General features: G+C 40.9%; 1 protein-coding gene across 1 annotated transcript in view; it reads right to left on the bottom strand.

Moving 5' to 3' along the window:
* The window catches only part of wdr90 (WD repeat domain 90), a 101,871-nt gene that overhangs the window by 17,281 nt on the left and 65,992 nt on the right, over positions 1–18,598 (bottom strand). Inside the window, 10 exon segments of the mRNA XM_055651822.1 lie at positions 1,592–1,686; positions 2,543–2,722; positions 3,917–4,027; positions 10,699–10,727; positions 11,826–11,953; positions 12,778–12,906; positions 14,273–14,434; positions 15,979–16,109; positions 17,728–17,858; positions 18,004–18,143. Of these exon segments, the coding sequence (XP_055507797.1) occupies positions 1,592–1,686; positions 2,543–2,722; positions 3,917–4,027; positions 10,699–10,727; positions 11,826–11,953; positions 12,778–12,906; positions 14,273–14,434; positions 15,979–16,109; positions 17,728–17,858; positions 18,004–18,143 (1,236 nt within the window).

Raw genomic sequence — 18,598 nt, 5'->3', positions numbered from 1 at the left:
GGGACCTCATTGAAACATACAGAATAGTGAAAGGCTTGGATAGAGTGGATGTGGAGAGGATGTTTCCACTAGTGGGAGAGTCTAAGACTAGATGCCATAGCCTCAGAATTAAAGGACGTTCTTTTAGGAAGAAGATGAGGAGAATTTTCTTTAGTCAGGAGGTTGTGAATCTGTGGAATTCTTAGCTAAAGAATGTTGTGGAGGCCAAGTCAGTGGATATTTTTATAGCAGAGATAGATAGATTCTTGATTAGTACAGGTGTCAGATGTTATGGGGAGAAGGTTGGAGAATGGGGAGTAGAATGGGAGAGATAGATCAGCCATGATTGAATGTCGGAGTAGACCTGATGGGCCAAATGGCCTAATTCTACTCCTATCCCTTATAAATCCATCAAATTTCTGTTTAGAATGAATAAAACTGAGCCACCACTGCCGTCCAAGGTAGACATTACCAAAGGGCTACCACACTGTGCAGAAATTTCTCATCTCTATTCCAAATTACCTGACCTCTATTTTCACACTTTGCCCCATGATCCTTTATTCCACAGCTGGAGGAAACTATCAAGCACTTTATAAATTTTCCAATTAGGTCTTAAAGTGTTTTAAACTCTAAATACAATCCCAGTCTATTCAATCTCTCTTTACATGACAAACCTGCCATTCCTTGAACCAATCTTTTAAAGTCTACAATATACTCCCTCACATCCGCTAAAAATTAAAAACGAACATTTTTCTATGATCTAATAACTAAGCCAAATAACAGATAATTAAGTCTAAACTATAAATATCAGGATGTTCCATTGCGAAGTATAGGGAGCATTGTATGGGAGTCTAACACAATCATCCTTAACAGCTCTGATAATACCCTGAGGCACAAACAAATTCCACTATTGCCTGGAAGATGTCTAATAACCCAGAGGGGCAAAAACTGGTTTTTGCTGTACATCAACCTACTAAGCAATCGAACTCAGGGTATTTTCCAAAGGAGGAAATTGAAACACACTGATGATGCAGGCAATTAAACTGCTCTCTCAAGCAGATCACTGTCCCTAGAGATCGGATGAAACAAAGGAAAAATGCATTTTTATTTTAAGCATCTTTAGTTTGGCAATAGGAATTTTTCAATTTGAGATATAACCAAATTCTGCGACAAATTTTATTGCAAACAAAACACACAACATACAAAGCTGTAATACAATCTTCACTTCCACATTTTGCAGTAAATCATAGGAATAATATTGCAAAGATTGACAGAAAAGGGCTTCAGTTATACATGATTATCTGAAAGACTAATGTCATTTCAACTGTATGTTTGTGATGGATGGTAATGTGAGGTGCATAATGAAACCTAAACAGACTGGCCCAATGTAGTTTCTCATGAAGCAGTACAAATATAGCTCTTTCCAAATCTGGCAATACAAAAATTTGGAGAAGACAGCCAAGACTTTTTCCACAATTGTAGCAGTCGTCATGCAATCTTTCATATATGTAGAGTTGGATAGAGAGTGAAAACATAGCACAATAAAGCATCTCCAGATCTTCTTGCAGAGTGAAACAATGAAACACACAGAAATTAAAAAATTCAAGCATACCTGAGAGACAGAGGTTTTGAATCGAGCTGCAAAATGTTTGTATGATTCTGGCCGTGAACAATTATGTTGAATATCACCATCTCCAACAAGAGGTCCTTTGAAAGAAATATTAATATCAAAATGCACATGTGGAAGATTTAGAACTCCTATAGGAGATAAACTGCTGTACTGATATGACTCAATTTACAACAAAAAAGCTGGAAAGCTGTACTTCTTTACGTCAAAATTGAGGGCTAATTACAACACACAGGGACAATTTCATTGCCATAAAATTTTAATAAAATAAATCAGTCTACTTCCTAGTATTGGATTGTTTGCTGAGTATAAGAGAAGCAAAGACAACATTTAATTGTTCTGTGGATGAGAAGATATTTGCTCTCCAACTGCTAAACAAAAAATAAATGACATTGTAAAAATCCAAATGGCATTTAAAATAAGATGGAATAAAAAATCTTTAATGCTGAGTAATTATTAACAATGTTTTCAGATATGAACTGCACATCAGCAAAACCCTTTCATCTTGCATGGTAAGAATTTTCACTTTTCCATTTACTTTAGACATGTATGCCAGTGAAGAAATATGCTCTCTTAACAATCAATTTATAATAAACAGTCAAAATCCAGAACATGCCTTCTGCAACATAGAATGAGTTATTTCAGGCAGTTATCTCATTATATATAAAATATTTTCAAAAAGTGTTAAAACCTTTTACAACATTTGATAAAGTATGATCCAAACAGTTAACTACACAATTTCAGTGTTGACAACTTGATTCAGAAAAACTTTGGAGACATCAGTATGAAAACAAACAATCAAGTGGCTAAGATAGGTCTATGTGTACTTTATTTAGTTTCTCAGGATGATTCCTGTGACTATCATCTATGTGTTAGCAATTAATGTTGAGATGGAGACAGTGGTTAATAGAAAATATATGGGTAACTTGGAGCTACCTGGTTCCTCAAAATCTCCCTGGTCCTCCTGGGATGAAACAGGTCTCAAGTGAGAAAATACGTGCTCTCCGCAATGCAGGTCATCATTGACTTGCAGGGGCAAGTCCCTACTTCTTCCAACTCTAATCGATTCATCTCTCTGTCTGCAGCCATCTTTATTTTCACTATAAGGCAAAGACCCTTGATGTGGAGAAAATGGCCACCAAAACTGTTAATGTCAACAAATCAATAGAAATATAGTGTTAAATACACATTCGTAAATGACATTACAATATTAGCTGGAGCAGATCTGGATGTATTACACGGAGATAACCATCTAAAAGGTACATCTTACCAAGTTCATTTTCTAATTTGATTGAAAACAAACTCAAATCATCTACAATAGCTACACATCCTTCATTTGTGTAATTTTTGCAATTTACTACTTGCTTAAAAATCTATCAATGAAATTTATATGTGGTAAGTCTCCATGACTTGAAGTAACTACATATTAAATGTGTAATCTTGAACATATTGATGCAAAACTACTGCATTTTCCAACGGAAATAAATTGCGTGTTTTGACGAGTGGGCAGGATACCTTGGTATTCTGATCAAAATTTATCAATACACTGAAGTAAAAAAAAAACATTTAACTGGCTACTTACTTCAGTGCTTTCATGGGACCTCATTTCACATAGGTCCATTTTCACTCTACTCATCTTTGTAAAAGTAATCACACTTCAAAAGTATTGTTAGACATCTTGAGTCCTTCCAAGATCATAACAGCCACAATAAAAATGATAATTTATTGTACACTTTAAAGGCGATGTGTTGATGGTGAAGTGTTTGAGCGTCCCGAGTATGTTTGTGATTTAAAAGTTTACCCTCTTCTAATTACACTGAAATTCGTTGCTGTGCATACTCAAAAGAGTAGGATAAAAACCAAAGTAGAAACATGGAACTGCCGATGCTGGTTTATACCCAATAGGACACAAAGTGCTGGTGGAATAACTCAGCAGGTCAGGCAGCATCTCTGGAGAACATGGATAGGCGACGTTTCAGATTGAGGCCCTTCTTCCGACTAGACAATTCTCCAAAACATCACCTTTCTATGTTCTCCAGAGATGCTGCCTGACCTGCTGAGTTACTCCTGAACTTTGTGACCTTTTGAGGATGAATAAAATGCAGCTCCCATATCTATGCTGCATGTTCTTCGTGCAATCAGTTGTACCCAAGAACACATGCTCATAGACCCATTTGGTGAAAATACTGATCCATCCCCTTACCTAGAATTCAACATTCAGAACTTGTAGAAAATGGATGAATGGGGATAAAGAGGCATGGAGTCTTAAACTGCATGTTGAAATCGTAATCTTCCCTTTGCAGTACTCACCATCCTGTTCATTTCTTTCAACACCATGAACGTGGATGTGCGGTGGGGAAAAGCTAGGGACTGGTACAAATTGTCGAGGATGTTCACTGTTCTCTGCGATTAAAGGAGCTTCTAGGACAGAGAACAAGTAGCAAAATCTCAGTTTAAAGTTTTGATTCATTCTACTACTAATCAATCTAAGTCAGATGGAGAAATAATGATCTACACTGTAAATATATTTGGCAAAACAAAACCTCTGCCTGATAAGTGGTCCAGCTGATAACATTAGATCAAAAGGCTTATAAGTTTACCAAAAAGATCACTAAGGCTGAGCATTGGGAAAATACAAGAATTTAGAAAAGGAGGGTCTTGATGAGGAAAAGGAAAGAAGAATGCAAGAGTATTCGAGCAAGGAACAAGTAATAAGATTCTATAGAAAACAGAAAAAAAGGTAACGATCAGTAAAATTTAATACGGCTCTTACGTAGACAGAAACAGAAAAATAATCGAGAATAATGAAACAGCAGTAAAAATCCACAAATACATTCATAGATTCTTAGAAACAATCCTTTGGACCAACTTGTCCATACTGACCAAAATGCCCCATTTAAGCTAGAACCATTTGCCTACTTTTGGCCCATATCACTCTAAAGCTTTCCTACCGATATACCTATCCAAGTGCCTTTTGACGCTGTCTTAATACGTGCCTCAACTATCTTCTCGGACAGCTCGTTCCATATACCCACCACCCTTTGAGTGAAAAGGTAGCCCTCAAGTTCATATTAAGTCTTGCGCCTCTCAGCTTAAACCAATATCCTCTGGTTCTTGTCTTCACTCTTCCTTGCTGTGCCTCAGATGATGTCACAGACATGACCGCTGCTGCTCTCCCTTTGACTGGCCATTCCCCACACAGTACCAAAGGGGCATACCTGTGGTCGATGGTAATGGCCTTAGGGGCCAAGTTCACAAGTTATAGGAGTAGAATTAGGTCTACTCCGCCATTCAACCTCTGCCTCCTAATCCCATTTTCTGCTTTCTCCCTATTACCCTTGACGCCCATTCTAATCAAGAATTTGTCTCTCTGCCTTAACCTGCCCACTCTGCCTACTCTGTCGTAGAGGTCACCCATCTATTTTCTGCCTGTTCCTTAGGCATGACTACCTCACTGGATCCTATTTGTGACCTTCTCATACTCCCAGATGATCCTGAGGCTGTCCAGCTGTTGTTCCAGTTTCCTAACATGGTCTGTAAGGAGCTGTAGCTGTATGCACCTCATGTGTAAGCTTCAGGGACACTGGAAGTCTCCCTGGCTTTCACAAGCTGTAAAACTGAAAATCAAGTCCTCAAAACCATCCCAGAAATAGCAAGGAACTACAAGTCAACAGGTAAATGAAGAGCTCAAAGAATTTAGCAATAGACAATAGGTGCAGGAGTAGGCCATTCAGCATCCCCATTCAATGTGATCATGGCTGATCATCCCCAATCAGTACCCCGTCCCTGCCTTCTTCCCCCATATCCCCTCTCCGCTATTTTTAAGAGCGCTATCTAGCTCTCTCTTGAAAGCATCCAGAGAACCCACCTCCACCGCCCTCTGACTCGCCACTCTCTGTCAGAAAAAGTGTTTCCTTGTCTCCGTTCTAAATGGCTTACTCCTTATTCTTAAACTGTGGCCCTTGGTTCTGGACTCCCCCAACATTGGGAACATGTTTCCTGCCTCTAGTGTGTCCAAAACCTTAACAATCTTATGTTTCAATGAGATTCCCTCTCATCCTTCTAAACTCCAGAGGGTACAAGCCCAGCTGCTCCATTCTCTCAGCATTTGACAGTCCTGCCATCCCGGGATTTAACCGTGTAAACCTACGCTGCACTCCCTCAATAGCAAGAATGTCCTTCCTCAAATTAGGGGACCAAAACTGTACACAATATTCCAGGTGTGGTCTCACTAGGGCTCTGTACAACTGCAGAAGGACCTCTTTGCTCCTATATTCGATTCCTCTTGTTATAAAGGCCAACATGCCATTGGCTTTCTTCACTGCCTGCTGTAGCTGCATGCTTACTTTCATAGACTGATGTACAAGGACCTCCAGATCCCGCTGTACTTCCCCTTTTCCCAACTCGATGCCATTCAGATAGTAATCTGCCTTCCTGTTTTTGCTACCAAAGTGGATAATCAAACATTTATCTGCATTAAACTTCATCTGCCATGCATCTGCCCACATCCCAACCTGTCCAAGTCACAAGATACAAGATACAATTTATTTGTCATTTGGACCCCTTGAGGTCCAAACGAAATGACGTTTCTGCAGCATTACATTACAAACAAATAGACCCACGACACAACATAATTTACATAAACATCCATCACATTGGTGTGATGGAAGGCCAAAAAAACTTATCTCTCCACTGCACTCCCCCCCCCCCCCCCCACCCGATGTCAGTCAAAGTCAAAGTCAAAGCCCCCGGCTGACCATCCCGCGGCCATTAAAGCCACGCCGGGTGTGATGCAAGGTCGCACACCGGGTTCTTGATGTTAGAGCCCCTGGCGTGCGCTCACAGAGTCCAGCCATTCCAAGCCGCGCGGGGCGGTGCTGTAAGGCTAACTTGGGCGGGAGAAGTCGCCGTTGCGGGAGCCTGAAAAAGCAAACCAGGGACCCGCGGGCTCCCGGTGCCGCCGTCCGCCAGACCCGCAGTTGCAGGTCCGAATCTCCGGAGGTCGGGCCGCATCAGCGCTCCACCACCGCTCCGAACTCGGCCAGCTCCGCGACGGTGAGGTAGTCGGCACCAGAGCCCCCGGTCTTCCTGTTGGAGGCCGCTCCTCGTTGCAGCCCCAACGACAACGGAGACCCGACCCTCCCGTGCAGGGAGAGATTTAAAAGTTACCCCCTCCCTATACACATATCCCAACAAAAAATAACAAAAACTACATAAAAACATAGACAAAAAATAATAAAAACGCAGACGGGCTGCAGAGGCCGCTGTTGACGAGAGTCGCGCCGCCTACCGTATGCACTCTCATAGCATCCTCCTCACAGTTCACGCTGCCACCCAGCTTTGTTTCATCTGCAAATTTGCTAATGTTACTTTGAATCCTTTCATTCAAATCATTGATGTATATTGTAAATAGCTGCGGACCCAGCACTGAGCCTTGCGGTACCCCACTAGTCACTGCGTGCCATTCTGAAAGGGACCTGTTAATCCCTACTCTTTGTTTCCTGTCTGCCAACCAATTCTCTATCCATGTCAGCACTCTACCCCCAATACCATGTGCCCTAATTTTGCCCACTAATCTCCTATATGGGACCTTATCAAATGCTTTCTGAAAGTCCAGGTACACTACATCCACTGGCTCTCCCTTGTCCATTTTCCTCGTTACATCTTCAAAAAATTCCAGAAGATTAGGCAAGCATGATTTCCCCTTCTTAAAACCATGCTGACTCGGACCAATCCTGTTACTGCTATCCAAATGTTCGGCTACCTCATCTTTTATAATTGACTCCAGCATCTTCCTCACCACCGATGTCAGGCTCACTGGTCTATAATTCCCTGTTTTCTCTCTCCCGCCATTCTTAAAAAGCGGGATAACATTAGCTACCCTCCAACACACAGGAACTGATCCTGAGTCTATAGAACATTGGAAAATTATCACCAATGCATCCACAATTTCTAGAGCCACTTTCTTAAGTACCCTGGCCACTTCCTTAAGTACATCAGGCCCTGGGGATTTATCAGCTTTCAGTCCCATCAGTCTATCCAACACCATTTCCTGCCTAATGTGGATTTCCTTCGTCACCCCAGATCCTCTGGCCACTACTATATCAGGAAGATTGTTTGTGTCCTCCTTAGTGAAGGCAGATCCAAAGTACCCGTTCAACTCATCTGCCATTTCCTTGTTCCCCATAATAAATTCACCTTTTTCGGTCTTCAAGGGTCCAACTTTGGTCTTAACTATTTTTTCCTCTTCATATACCTAAAGAAGCTTTTACTATCCTGCTTTATATTCTTAGCAGAAGGAAATAAAAAGATTTGGAGAAATTAATGGGGCTGAAAGGCCTCACATCCTCCGGGCCTGATGACATTTGTCGTAGAGTCCCTTATAGCCATATAACAATTACAGCACGGAAACAGGCCATCTCGGCCCTTCTAGTCCGTGCCGAACACTTATTCTCCCCTAGTTCCATCTACCTGCACTCAGACCATAACCCTCCATTCCTTTCCCGTCCATATAACTATCCAATTTATTTATAAATGATAAAATCGAACCTGCCTCCACTGGAAGCTCATTCCACACAGCTACCACTTTGAGTAAAGTTCCCCCTCATGTTACCCCTAAACTTCTGTCCCTTAATTCTCAAGTCATGTCCTCTTGTTTGAATCTTCCCTACTCTCAGTGGGAAAAGCTTATCCACGTCAACTGTCTATCCCTCTCATCATTTTAAAGACCTCTATCAAGTCCCCCCTTAACCTTCTGCGCTCCAAAGAATAAAACCCTAACTTGTTCAACCTTTCTCTGTAACTTAGTTGCTGAAACCCAGGCAACATTCTAGTGAATCTCCTCTGTACTCTCTCTATTTTGTTGACATCCTTCCTATAATTAGGCGACCAAAATTGTACACCATACTCCAGAATTGGCCTCACCAATGCCTTGTACAATTTTAACATTACATCCCAACTTCTATACTCAATGCTCTGATTTATAAAGGCCAGCACACCAAAAGCTTTCTTTACCACCCTATCTACATAAGATTCCACCTTCAGGGAACTGTGCACAGTTATTCCTAGATCCCTCTGTTCAACTGCATTCCTCAATTCACTACTATTTACCATGTACGTCCTATTTTGATTTGTCCTGCCAAGATGTAGCACCTCACACTTATCAGCATTAAACTCCATCTGCCATCTTTCAGCCCACTCTTCCAAATGGCCTAAATCTCTCTGTAGACTTTGAAAATCTACTTCATTATCCACAACACCACCTATCTTAGTATCATCTGCATACTTACTAATCCAATTTACCACACCATCATCCAGTTCATTGATGTACATGACAAACAACAGTGGACCCAACACAGATCCCTGTGGCACCCCACTAGTCACTGGCCTCCAACCTGACAACAGCCATCCACCATTACTCTCTGGCATCTCCCATTCAGCCACTGTTGAATCCATCTTGCTACTCCACCATTAATACCCAACAATTGAACCTTCTTAACCAACCTTCCATGAGGAACCTTGTCAAAGGCCTTACTGAAGTCCATATATACACATCCACTGCTTTACCCTCATCAATTTCCCGAGTAACCTCTTCAAAAAATTCAAGAAGTTTAGTCAAACATGACCTTCCAGGCACAAATCCATGTTGACTGTTCCTAATCAGACCCTGTTTATCCAGATGCTTATATATATTATCTCTAAGTATCCTTTCCATTAATTTGCCCACGACAGACGTCAAACTAACAGGACTATAATTGCTAGGTTTACTCTTAAAACCCTTTTTAAACAATGGAACAACCCTTCTATCATCTTACAAAATTCCATAGATTTTGTAATGGCTTCCACAGACTCAAAAGGTACCAATTGTAGCCCCGCTACTTAAGAAAAAGGGGAGAGACAATTATTGGAGAGTTAGCAGCTTTAGAATACTTAAAAGAAAACTAATAGAATTGGGTGGTGTCGGCATGGATTTCTAAAAGGAATGGTGGCGCAGCAGTAGAATACAGCGCCAGAGACCCAGGTTTGATCCTGACTACGGGTGCTTGTCTGTAAAGAGTTTTTGTACATTCTGCCCATGACCGGCATGTGTGTCTCAGAGATCTTCGGTTTCCTCCCACACACCAAAGACTGCAGGGTGACTTGGATAGGTTGGGTGAGTGGGCAGATGCAGTATAATATAGTTAAATATGAGGTTATCCACTTTGGTGGCAAGAACAAGAAGGTAGATTATTATCTGAATGGTAGACACAAAAAGCTGGAGGGTCAGGCTGCATCTCTGGAGAGAACGAATGGGTGACGTTTCACACCCTTCTTCAGACTGAATGGTGTCAGATTAGGAAAAAGGGAGGTGCAACAAGACCTGGGTGTCCTTGTACATCAGTCACTGAAAGAAACCATGCAGGTACAGCAGGCAGTGAAGAAAGCAAATGACATGTTGGCCTTCATAGCGAGAGGATTTGAGTATAGGAGCAAGGAAGTCCCACTGCAGTTGTACAGGGCCCTGGTGAGACCGCAGCTGGAGTATTGTGTGCAGTTTTGGTCTTCTAATTTGAGAAAGGACATTCTTGCTATTGAAGGCATGCAGCGTAGGTTCACTGGGTAAATTCCCGGGATGGCGGGCCTGAATATGATGAAAGAATGGGTTGACTGCGCTTGTATTCACTTGAATATAGAAGGACGAGAGGATATCTTATAGAAACATATAAAATTCTTAAAGGATTGGACAGATGTAACAAAAATGTTCCCAATGTTGGGTGAGTCCAAAACCAGGGGTCACAGTTTAAGAATAAGGGGTAGGTCATTTAGGACTGAGGTGAGGCAAAACTTTTTTACCCAGACAGTTTTGAATCTGTTGAATTCTCAGCCACAGAAGGCAGTGGAGGCCAGTTCACTGGATGTTTTCAGGAGATAGTTAGAAATGGCTCTGGATTGTACAGTTTTGCAATACAAAGTTGGGGGGCAGCTGCAGTACGCTGACATCCAGCTCATCTCTGACCTCTGTTTCTATACACTGATGTGGAGGCATACAACAAGAGACAAGTACTTTTATTACTCGAGATGAAATAAAAAGTTTATAAGTGCTGCAATCTCACCAGGTCTCCGAAGCTCATTTGGGAGAACACTGCGGGGCAAAAAAAGAATTGATTAAAAACATCAAAAATACACTATAAACAATTAAATGTCATCTAGGTGGTGCGAGATTACAGACTTCTGAGATGTAAAGGGGTCTGGGAGCCCTAGTGCAATATTTGCATAAAACAAGTATGCAGGTATTAAAAGTAATTGAGAAAAGCAAATAAAATGTTATTGTTCACTGCCAGGGGGAATCAATAACAATGCAGGGATTATGTACTTATGCAGGTTTAGGTTATGAGCAATGGTGAGACCAAATGGAATATTATGTATTGGTCTCTTTAGTTCAGGAAGGATGTTAATATATTTGAAGCAATTCTGAAAAAAATACTAGCTTAAAGTCTGGAAATGGACAAGTTACTTTATAAGGAGATTTTGGATAGGCTACACTCATACAGGTTACAGGCCTGGCTGTTGAGAGGGGATTTGGTTGAAATATACAGGACCCCGAAGGATTTTAATTTTTCTTTTAGTTTTTAGAGACAGTGTAGAAATATGCCGTTTGGCCCACCGAGTCCGCACCGAACAGCGATCCCTGCACACTTACACTATCCTACACACACTAGGGACAATTCACAATGATACCAAGCCAATTATCCTACAATGCTGTACATCTTTGGAGAGTGGGATGAAAACCCACGAAGGTCATGGGGAGAACGTACAAACTCCGTACAGACCAGCCCCCTTGTTCAGGATCGAACCTGGGTCTTTGGCGCTGAAAGGCAGCAGCGACTCTACCGCTACGTTCCGTGCCGCCCTCTAACAGGTTGGTTCTGTAGGGGTTCTGACACAATTTGGAACAAGGCATCACTGTTTAAAAGTAAAGGGCCACCCAAATGAGGCCCATGGCAGAATGGGCTTGAAGGGCTAAGTATTCTATTCTTGTTCCTAATTCTTACAGTTAAACTCTCTGCTAAAACAGTCTAATCTACGAAAATCAGAAGTCTAATTGCTTACTTGTAGACAAACGCATTTGTAGGTTATCAAATTAAGTTATAGCAAGGAGTTTCATGAATCCATTCAGACTCAATCACTGAAAGAAGACAATTTTTTTTCTAGAGTAAAACGTCAGAAAGATTTTACTTGCTTTGTCTCTTGGTCCAGAGCAGCAGCGAGGAAATCCCATATAAATATTGCATCTCCAACACTAATTACACTTAGCTGATCTGGAGAAAAAGCAGCTTGTTGAATTGATTCAGAATGTCCAATGAACACCTTATAAAACAGAAAAAAACACATGTCTTGAAGAGCACCTGATGAGAAAGTGTAAATAGGGTGGGCAAAATTTCAAAAGGAGCCAGCAAATAAAAACAAATAGATGCACATTAGTTGTGCAGACCAAAAAACGTAATAACACAAAGCAGAAATCTATCTGATGTATTTAAAGACATGGCCTTGTGAAGAACAAGGTAGGTTACACCAAAGTCAGGGCATGCCAATCACTCAGGGCACTCAAAATGTAACACCTTTACAGGACTATGACATTTTCTATTGACATTTTGGTACATATGAAGGTGATGACATGATTTGGTGGTGGGGGGAGGGAGGGATGGGGAAAGATAGGAAAAACTTTTTTTTTTTTTTAAAGACCTCCGATTCACTTTGAAGGAAGATTGTTTCCGATATTGGGGAAGTCCAGCACTAGGGGTCACAGTTTAAGGATAAAGGGGATGTCTTTTAGGACCGAGATGAGAAGGTCATTTTTTCCACAGAGTGGTGAATCTGTGGAATTTTCTGCACAGAAGGTAGTTGAGGCCAGTTCATTGGCTATAATTAAGAGGGAGTTAGATGTGGCCCTTGTGGCTAAAGGGATCAGGGGGTATGGAGAGAAGGCAGGTACAGGATATTGAGTTGGATGATCAGCCATGATCATATTGAATGGCGGTGCAGGCTCGAAGGGCCGAATGGCCTACTCCTGCACCTATTTTCTATGTTTCTATGAAAGTACAATCTCATTGTTTTAGAAATTATATATGTACTTCATTCAGAATTAGGTTGTTAATTTAATTTGTTCAAAAACATTAACAAAGTAATTATACCTGGAAATTAATTTCTAGTTTCATTTTATAATCCCAGATTTTGACGACCTTCTCCCCAGTTGTCAGTAGATACTGAACATCCTCAGTCACAGCTAAAGAGGAGGGGACTGTCTTGTGAATATTACACATCTGTTGAAACAATGCAACATGAAAAGTATGTTTAAATAATCAATACCAAATAGACCAAGATTAAAATTAATTTGTGCATAATCAAAATCAATAGAAGATTTGATTATTCCTAATGGTTTTACAAATGGAAATAAAACTCAGACTTTGAATTAACAAGTTTCATAGAACAAAGATCTGCATTCGGTGTTCCCAAAGTGGCCTCCTGTACATCGGCGAGACCAAGCGTAGACTTGGTGACCGTTTCTTTGAACACTTGCGCTCAGTCCGCTAGGCCTATTGAATCTCTGGGTTGCTGACCATTTTAACTCCTCTTCCCATACTGACCTTTCTGTCCTGGGCTTCCTCCATTGCCAGAGTGAGGCCATGCATGAACTGGAAGAACAGCACCTCATATTCTGCTTGGATAGCTTAAAACCCAACAGTATGAACATTCAATTCATCATTTTTAGGTGACCTCTAACTAACCACGCCCCCCCCCCCCCCCCCCCCCACCCCCACTCCTTCTCCCCCATGCCCCTCGCCCACACCCCCTTTATCTTCCCTGTAGCCTATCTGGATTTCTACCCGCAACAACCCTCCTGCTACTTTCCTCTGGCTTCACAATCCGCAACTCTTCAAACCCATGTCACACCTTCTGCTCTTATCTCTGGGCTTTGATCCATCCATCTTCCACAATCAGGCTGAAGAAGGGTCTTAATCCAAAATGACACCTATCCCCGGCGATATTGTCATTCCTGCTGAGTTACTCTAGTACTTTGTGTCCTTGTGTATTAACCAACATCTGCAGTTCCTTGTTTCTATAGATTTCTTTCAAATTCTTCCAATATTTGGAGAACATATATTTTGCAATGAGGGCAACTGCCAAAATCAGCAAGGACCTGCAGATTTATGATAATTAGCATTACTAGAAAGATAAAATTGCAATTAATGTAATTCCAGGGGATAACCTAACAGACGACCTGATGCTGCGATTTTAAAATTGCCTATTTAACAAACATCTTACTTTGAAGTTTGAATCTAAAATTGTAGCACCCTAGTCAGTGTCCTGGCTGGATTATCACAACTCAAGAACAGAAACCAAAACCTTCATGTCGAAACAAGGAACTGCAGATGCAGGTTTACAAAGTGAGACACAGTGCCAGAGTAACTCAGAGGGTCAGGCAGCCTCCCTTGAGAACATGGCTGTTTTGGGTCGGGACCCTTCAGACAAAATCTTCATGATCTATTTGGGGCAATTATCACCTTGATCAACTGAGTCACCATGAAACTGTAAATAAATGTTTAATAATGTGAAATCTATTACGGTATTTTTACATTTACAATTGTTGAAAGTCCACTAATGATTTGATTTACTCTGACATTGTACCTCTCGAAGCAGTTTCCCAGTCTTTGCATTCAACCACAGTATCTTATTTGAGGATGTTGAGACTAGAAGCTGGTTGACTGCAGCGGGAGGATAGCACACTTTGATGGCTGTGTCAAGAGTGGTCGTCTCCAGGTCCAGAATACTGACATCGACAAGCATTAACTGTAAAACAAAAGAATGTGACTAACTAACTCCGACTGTTAACCGTATAGATAAGCACATATTATTGTAGTTGTCAGATCCTGGGAATGAGTTAGTTTCGGAAATTACCCAATATTATTTACTGATCCACTGCAAAACAGGTCCAAATCACCAATGTAACTCTGATCGATTGGCCAGGTGGGCTGAGGAATGGTTGATGGAATTTAATACAGAGAAATATAAGGTGTTGCATTTTGGGACGTCTGACAAGGGCAGGATCTACACAGTGAATGGTAGGCCTCTGGGGCGTGTTGTAGAGCAGAGGGGTCTAGGAGTGCAAGTGCATGGTTCCTTGAAGGTTGAGTCGCAGGCAGATAATGTGGTCAGAAAGGCTTTAGGCACATTGGCCTTCGTCTGCCAGAGTATTGAGTATAGAAGTTGGGAGGTCATGTTGCAGTTGTACAAGTCGTTGGTGAGATCGCATTTGGAGTATTGTGTTCAGTTCTGGGCACCATGTTATAGGAAAGATATTGTCAAGCTTGAAAGGGTTCAGAGAAGATTTACAAGGATGTTGCTAGAGGGTCTGCTATAGGGAGAGTTTGAGTAGGCTGTGTCTCTGTTCCTTGGAACGCAGGAGGATGAGGGGTGATCTTATAGAGGTGTATAAAATCATGAGAACAGATCGGGTAGATACACAGAATCTCTTGCCCAGAGTAGGCAAATCGAGGGCCAGAGCACATAGGTTCAAGGTGAAGGGGAAAACATTTAATTGGAATCTGAGGGGTAACCTTTCCACACAAAGAGTGGTGGATGTACGGAACAAGCTGCCAGAGGCAGTAGTTGAGGCTGGGACTATCCCAACGTTTAAGAAACAGTTAGACAGTTACATGGATAGGACAAGTTTGGAGTGATATAGACCAAACGCGGGCAGGTGGGACTAGTATAGCTGGGACATGTTGGCCAGTGTGAGCAAGTTGGCCCTAAGGGCGTGTTCCCACACCGTTTCACTCTATGAAACCCGAATCATGCTTCACTGATTCCCTCAAGGGAATCAGATAATAGTGCATGCACAGGTTATCAGTTTCCAAAATCCCAGAGATTGTAAAATTATTCTCATAGACTGGAAGGTACCAAATGTAACCTCACTATTCAAGAAAGAAGGGAGAGAAAAAGCAAGGAACTGTAGTTTACCCGACATTCACCAGGAAAACACTGGAATCTTTAAAGGAAGTGGTAACAGAAAATAATAGGTTGAATAAAGTCAGCATGTATTTATGACAGAGAATTTATGTTTGACAAAACTTTTAAAGATTTTGAGATTGTATCTGGCAGAAGAGGTAACGACTAACCACTTCCATGCTGTATTTGGACTTAGGTGTTTATGAATCTTTTATATAGGCACATGAATATGTAGAAAATGAAGGTATGTGGAGGCAGAGGAGATTATTTTAACTTGGCATCACTATCAGCAGAGACATAGTGGGCCAAATGGCCTGTTCTTGTCTGTACTGGTCCATGTACTTGTTAAAAGGATAAATTTGTTCTGGTGAACTATATCAATTTACCTCATCTAGTGAGTGAGCATCCATCACAGTGACGACAAATTCAGATGGGCCGACAAAAGCCAAATGACCACTATCACTGCTCACTGTTAATGCATCTGGACCATAGCAACTGCCCCTTGCCACAACGTTACCTAGAACAGTGTAAACATATTGATAAATTAATTTCAGATAAAGATTAAAGCGTCATTTGGCAGATTTAACATTAACTCCATATGAGATCTATTCTTCATGAAAATAGTTTTTCTTTTGGTACATATTGCCTGGTCCATCATAGATTCTGACCTCTTCAGCATCAAAGGGACCTACAGGGAGCATTGCCATAAAATAGTAGCCAATATCATCAAAGTCCCATGCCACCTTTGCCACGCTCTCATTTTGCTACCACCATTGGGAGGAGGAACAGGAGCCTGATACCATCAGGTTCAAGAACAGCTTCTTCCCAGAAACCAGCAGGTGCTTGAACATTGCACAACACTAACCCGACCTCAGCAACTGCAATCTTCTATGGACTGTGTCTTTGCTTGCACTCTGAACCATTTAGCAGTATTTGGGTTACCTAGCATTAAGGTTAGCATCATTGTATTATTGATTATTATTTATCTGTGTGTTATTGCATTATCGGGGCAGTTAAGCTGCAGAAAGTAAGAATTTTATTATTCCGCTGCTGGTACATATGGCAATTAAACACATTTGACTCCTGATAAGGTTTTACTTGGGCAGCAAGGATAAAGAACATTTGCCAGAAATGGCTCTGTTTGTCCACCTCATTTATATAAACAGAAAATTGAAAAACTCAATTTTGATATGATTTTCCCCATCATATTTCCCTATGCAAGACAATAAATATCATTTATTAGAGGACAAATAGCAAAAACCCTTTATAGTAATATTATCAAATGAAATTTGATGTTAAGCCACATAATTAGGAAAGGTGATCCAAAGCAAGGCCACGCAGCTAGCCTTTAAAGTTTGTTTTAAAAAGGACCAATAGAACTGGGCAAGTGAAAAGGAGAAGATGGGAATGGAGGATCGCCAATTCAAAGCTTAGTGTCCATTCAGCTAAAGGCACAGCTATTACTGGTTGCATAGTCAAAATGTCCAAAAGGCCAGAGATAGAACAGAGCAGAAATCTTTGGGGAATAAAGGTCTGAATGACCTTATAGAGCTTAAAATGACGTAGGTCATAAAAGGATTCAAAAATAATAATAATTTAAATAAATCTAGGCAGCTAGAAAGTGACCCTATTCAGATTAGTAAGCAATAGAGGTAATAGATGAGTAAGACAACTGAAGTTAGAGGAAATAAGAGGCAGCAGTTTAGATTATTAGAAACAGCAAAGATTAAGATTAAAAGGTCAGTCAGGGGAGCAATTAAATAATCAAATGTAGATGTAAGATGGACAAAGTAATCATCAAAAACTAGAGCGTTATTTCCTGGCTATCTTTATCTAACTTTGCTGGGATATTTCAGAGGGCTGTTAATAGTCATCCAATAATCATTGCTGAAGATCTAGGGGTACATTTACAGGCATATTTTTATCCCCAAAGGACGAGTAAACCTAATGATTTTTTTAAACATCAATCAAGCAATTTCATTTTCACCATCACTGGTGCCGGCTCTTTATTCAGAACTTGTTAAATTTCACAGCTGCCAAAGTGCAACTTGATGTTTCCAAATCAATTACCATGCATCTGGTTTCCTGTCTAAGAACATAGTTCTTCAACTTTTCACTTAAATTGTACAACTTACCTAGGATCCTGATAACATGGTGATCCTCCTTAGTAGCATCGTACAGAGCTAAAGACCCCAGAGACCCAGCACTGTACATATACTCTCCATTGGGTGAAAATATAAGTCCAATCACTTGTCCTCTATGCTGTCTGAAGGCCAGAAAGAAAAAGTCAGCAAAATCTGAGAAAACTTATTCATTTACTCAGAATCAATGCAGGGAAAATAAAATTTGTTGCTGGAAATATGATACAAGATGAAAAAAAAACCTCATGATCAGTAAAACTGAATACTCACCGCTGCTCAGCCAGGAGACTGGAATTTCCAACATTAAAAATTCGTACTACGCCACTGCTGAATCCGCAAGCAAATACTTGCCGTGACGGATGAAACGTCACAGCACACGGAGTCTCTTCGGCACTCACAAAGTCATATAACTGTCATTAAAAAGAAATGTATTAATTTCCAAGAGAACTACATTAATGATTTGCATATCAAAACGTCACCACAGAATTTAAACTAATCCCCTCCCTCTTATATAGCCTGAAAAATAAAATTTGAAAATTGCAAATAAGGCGCAATGAAACTAAATAATCTCATAACTAATGGATCAGATGGACTCTTCAGTCCAATCATGTTTTGTCACAATCTTCAGCAAAGTGAGGAAGCTAATTCAGTGCTCTCAAGGAGCACATAGATATCAATAAGCTATTCACCAATGCCCAATTTGTCTTACTTGGCTCACCCAAATCCAGGCTTTATTACAACACTCATCCAAACCTGGGCTAAATAGCTGAATTCCAGGGGTGGGTTGACAGTAATTGCTCTTGACATCAAAGCAGCATTTGACCAAGTGTTTGTTCAAGATGCCTGGCTAAAATTGAAGTCAATG

Source organism: Leucoraja erinacea, chromosome 20 (genome assembly GCF_028641065.1).
Source record: "Leucoraja erinacea ecotype New England chromosome 20, Leri_hhj_1, whole genome shotgun sequence".
Lineage (NCBI taxonomy): Eukaryota > Metazoa > Chordata > Chondrichthyes > Rajiformes > Rajidae > Leucoraja > Leucoraja erinaceus.
Note: the sequence above shows the minus strand (reverse complement) of the source record. Positions and strands in the feature narration are given on the sequence as shown.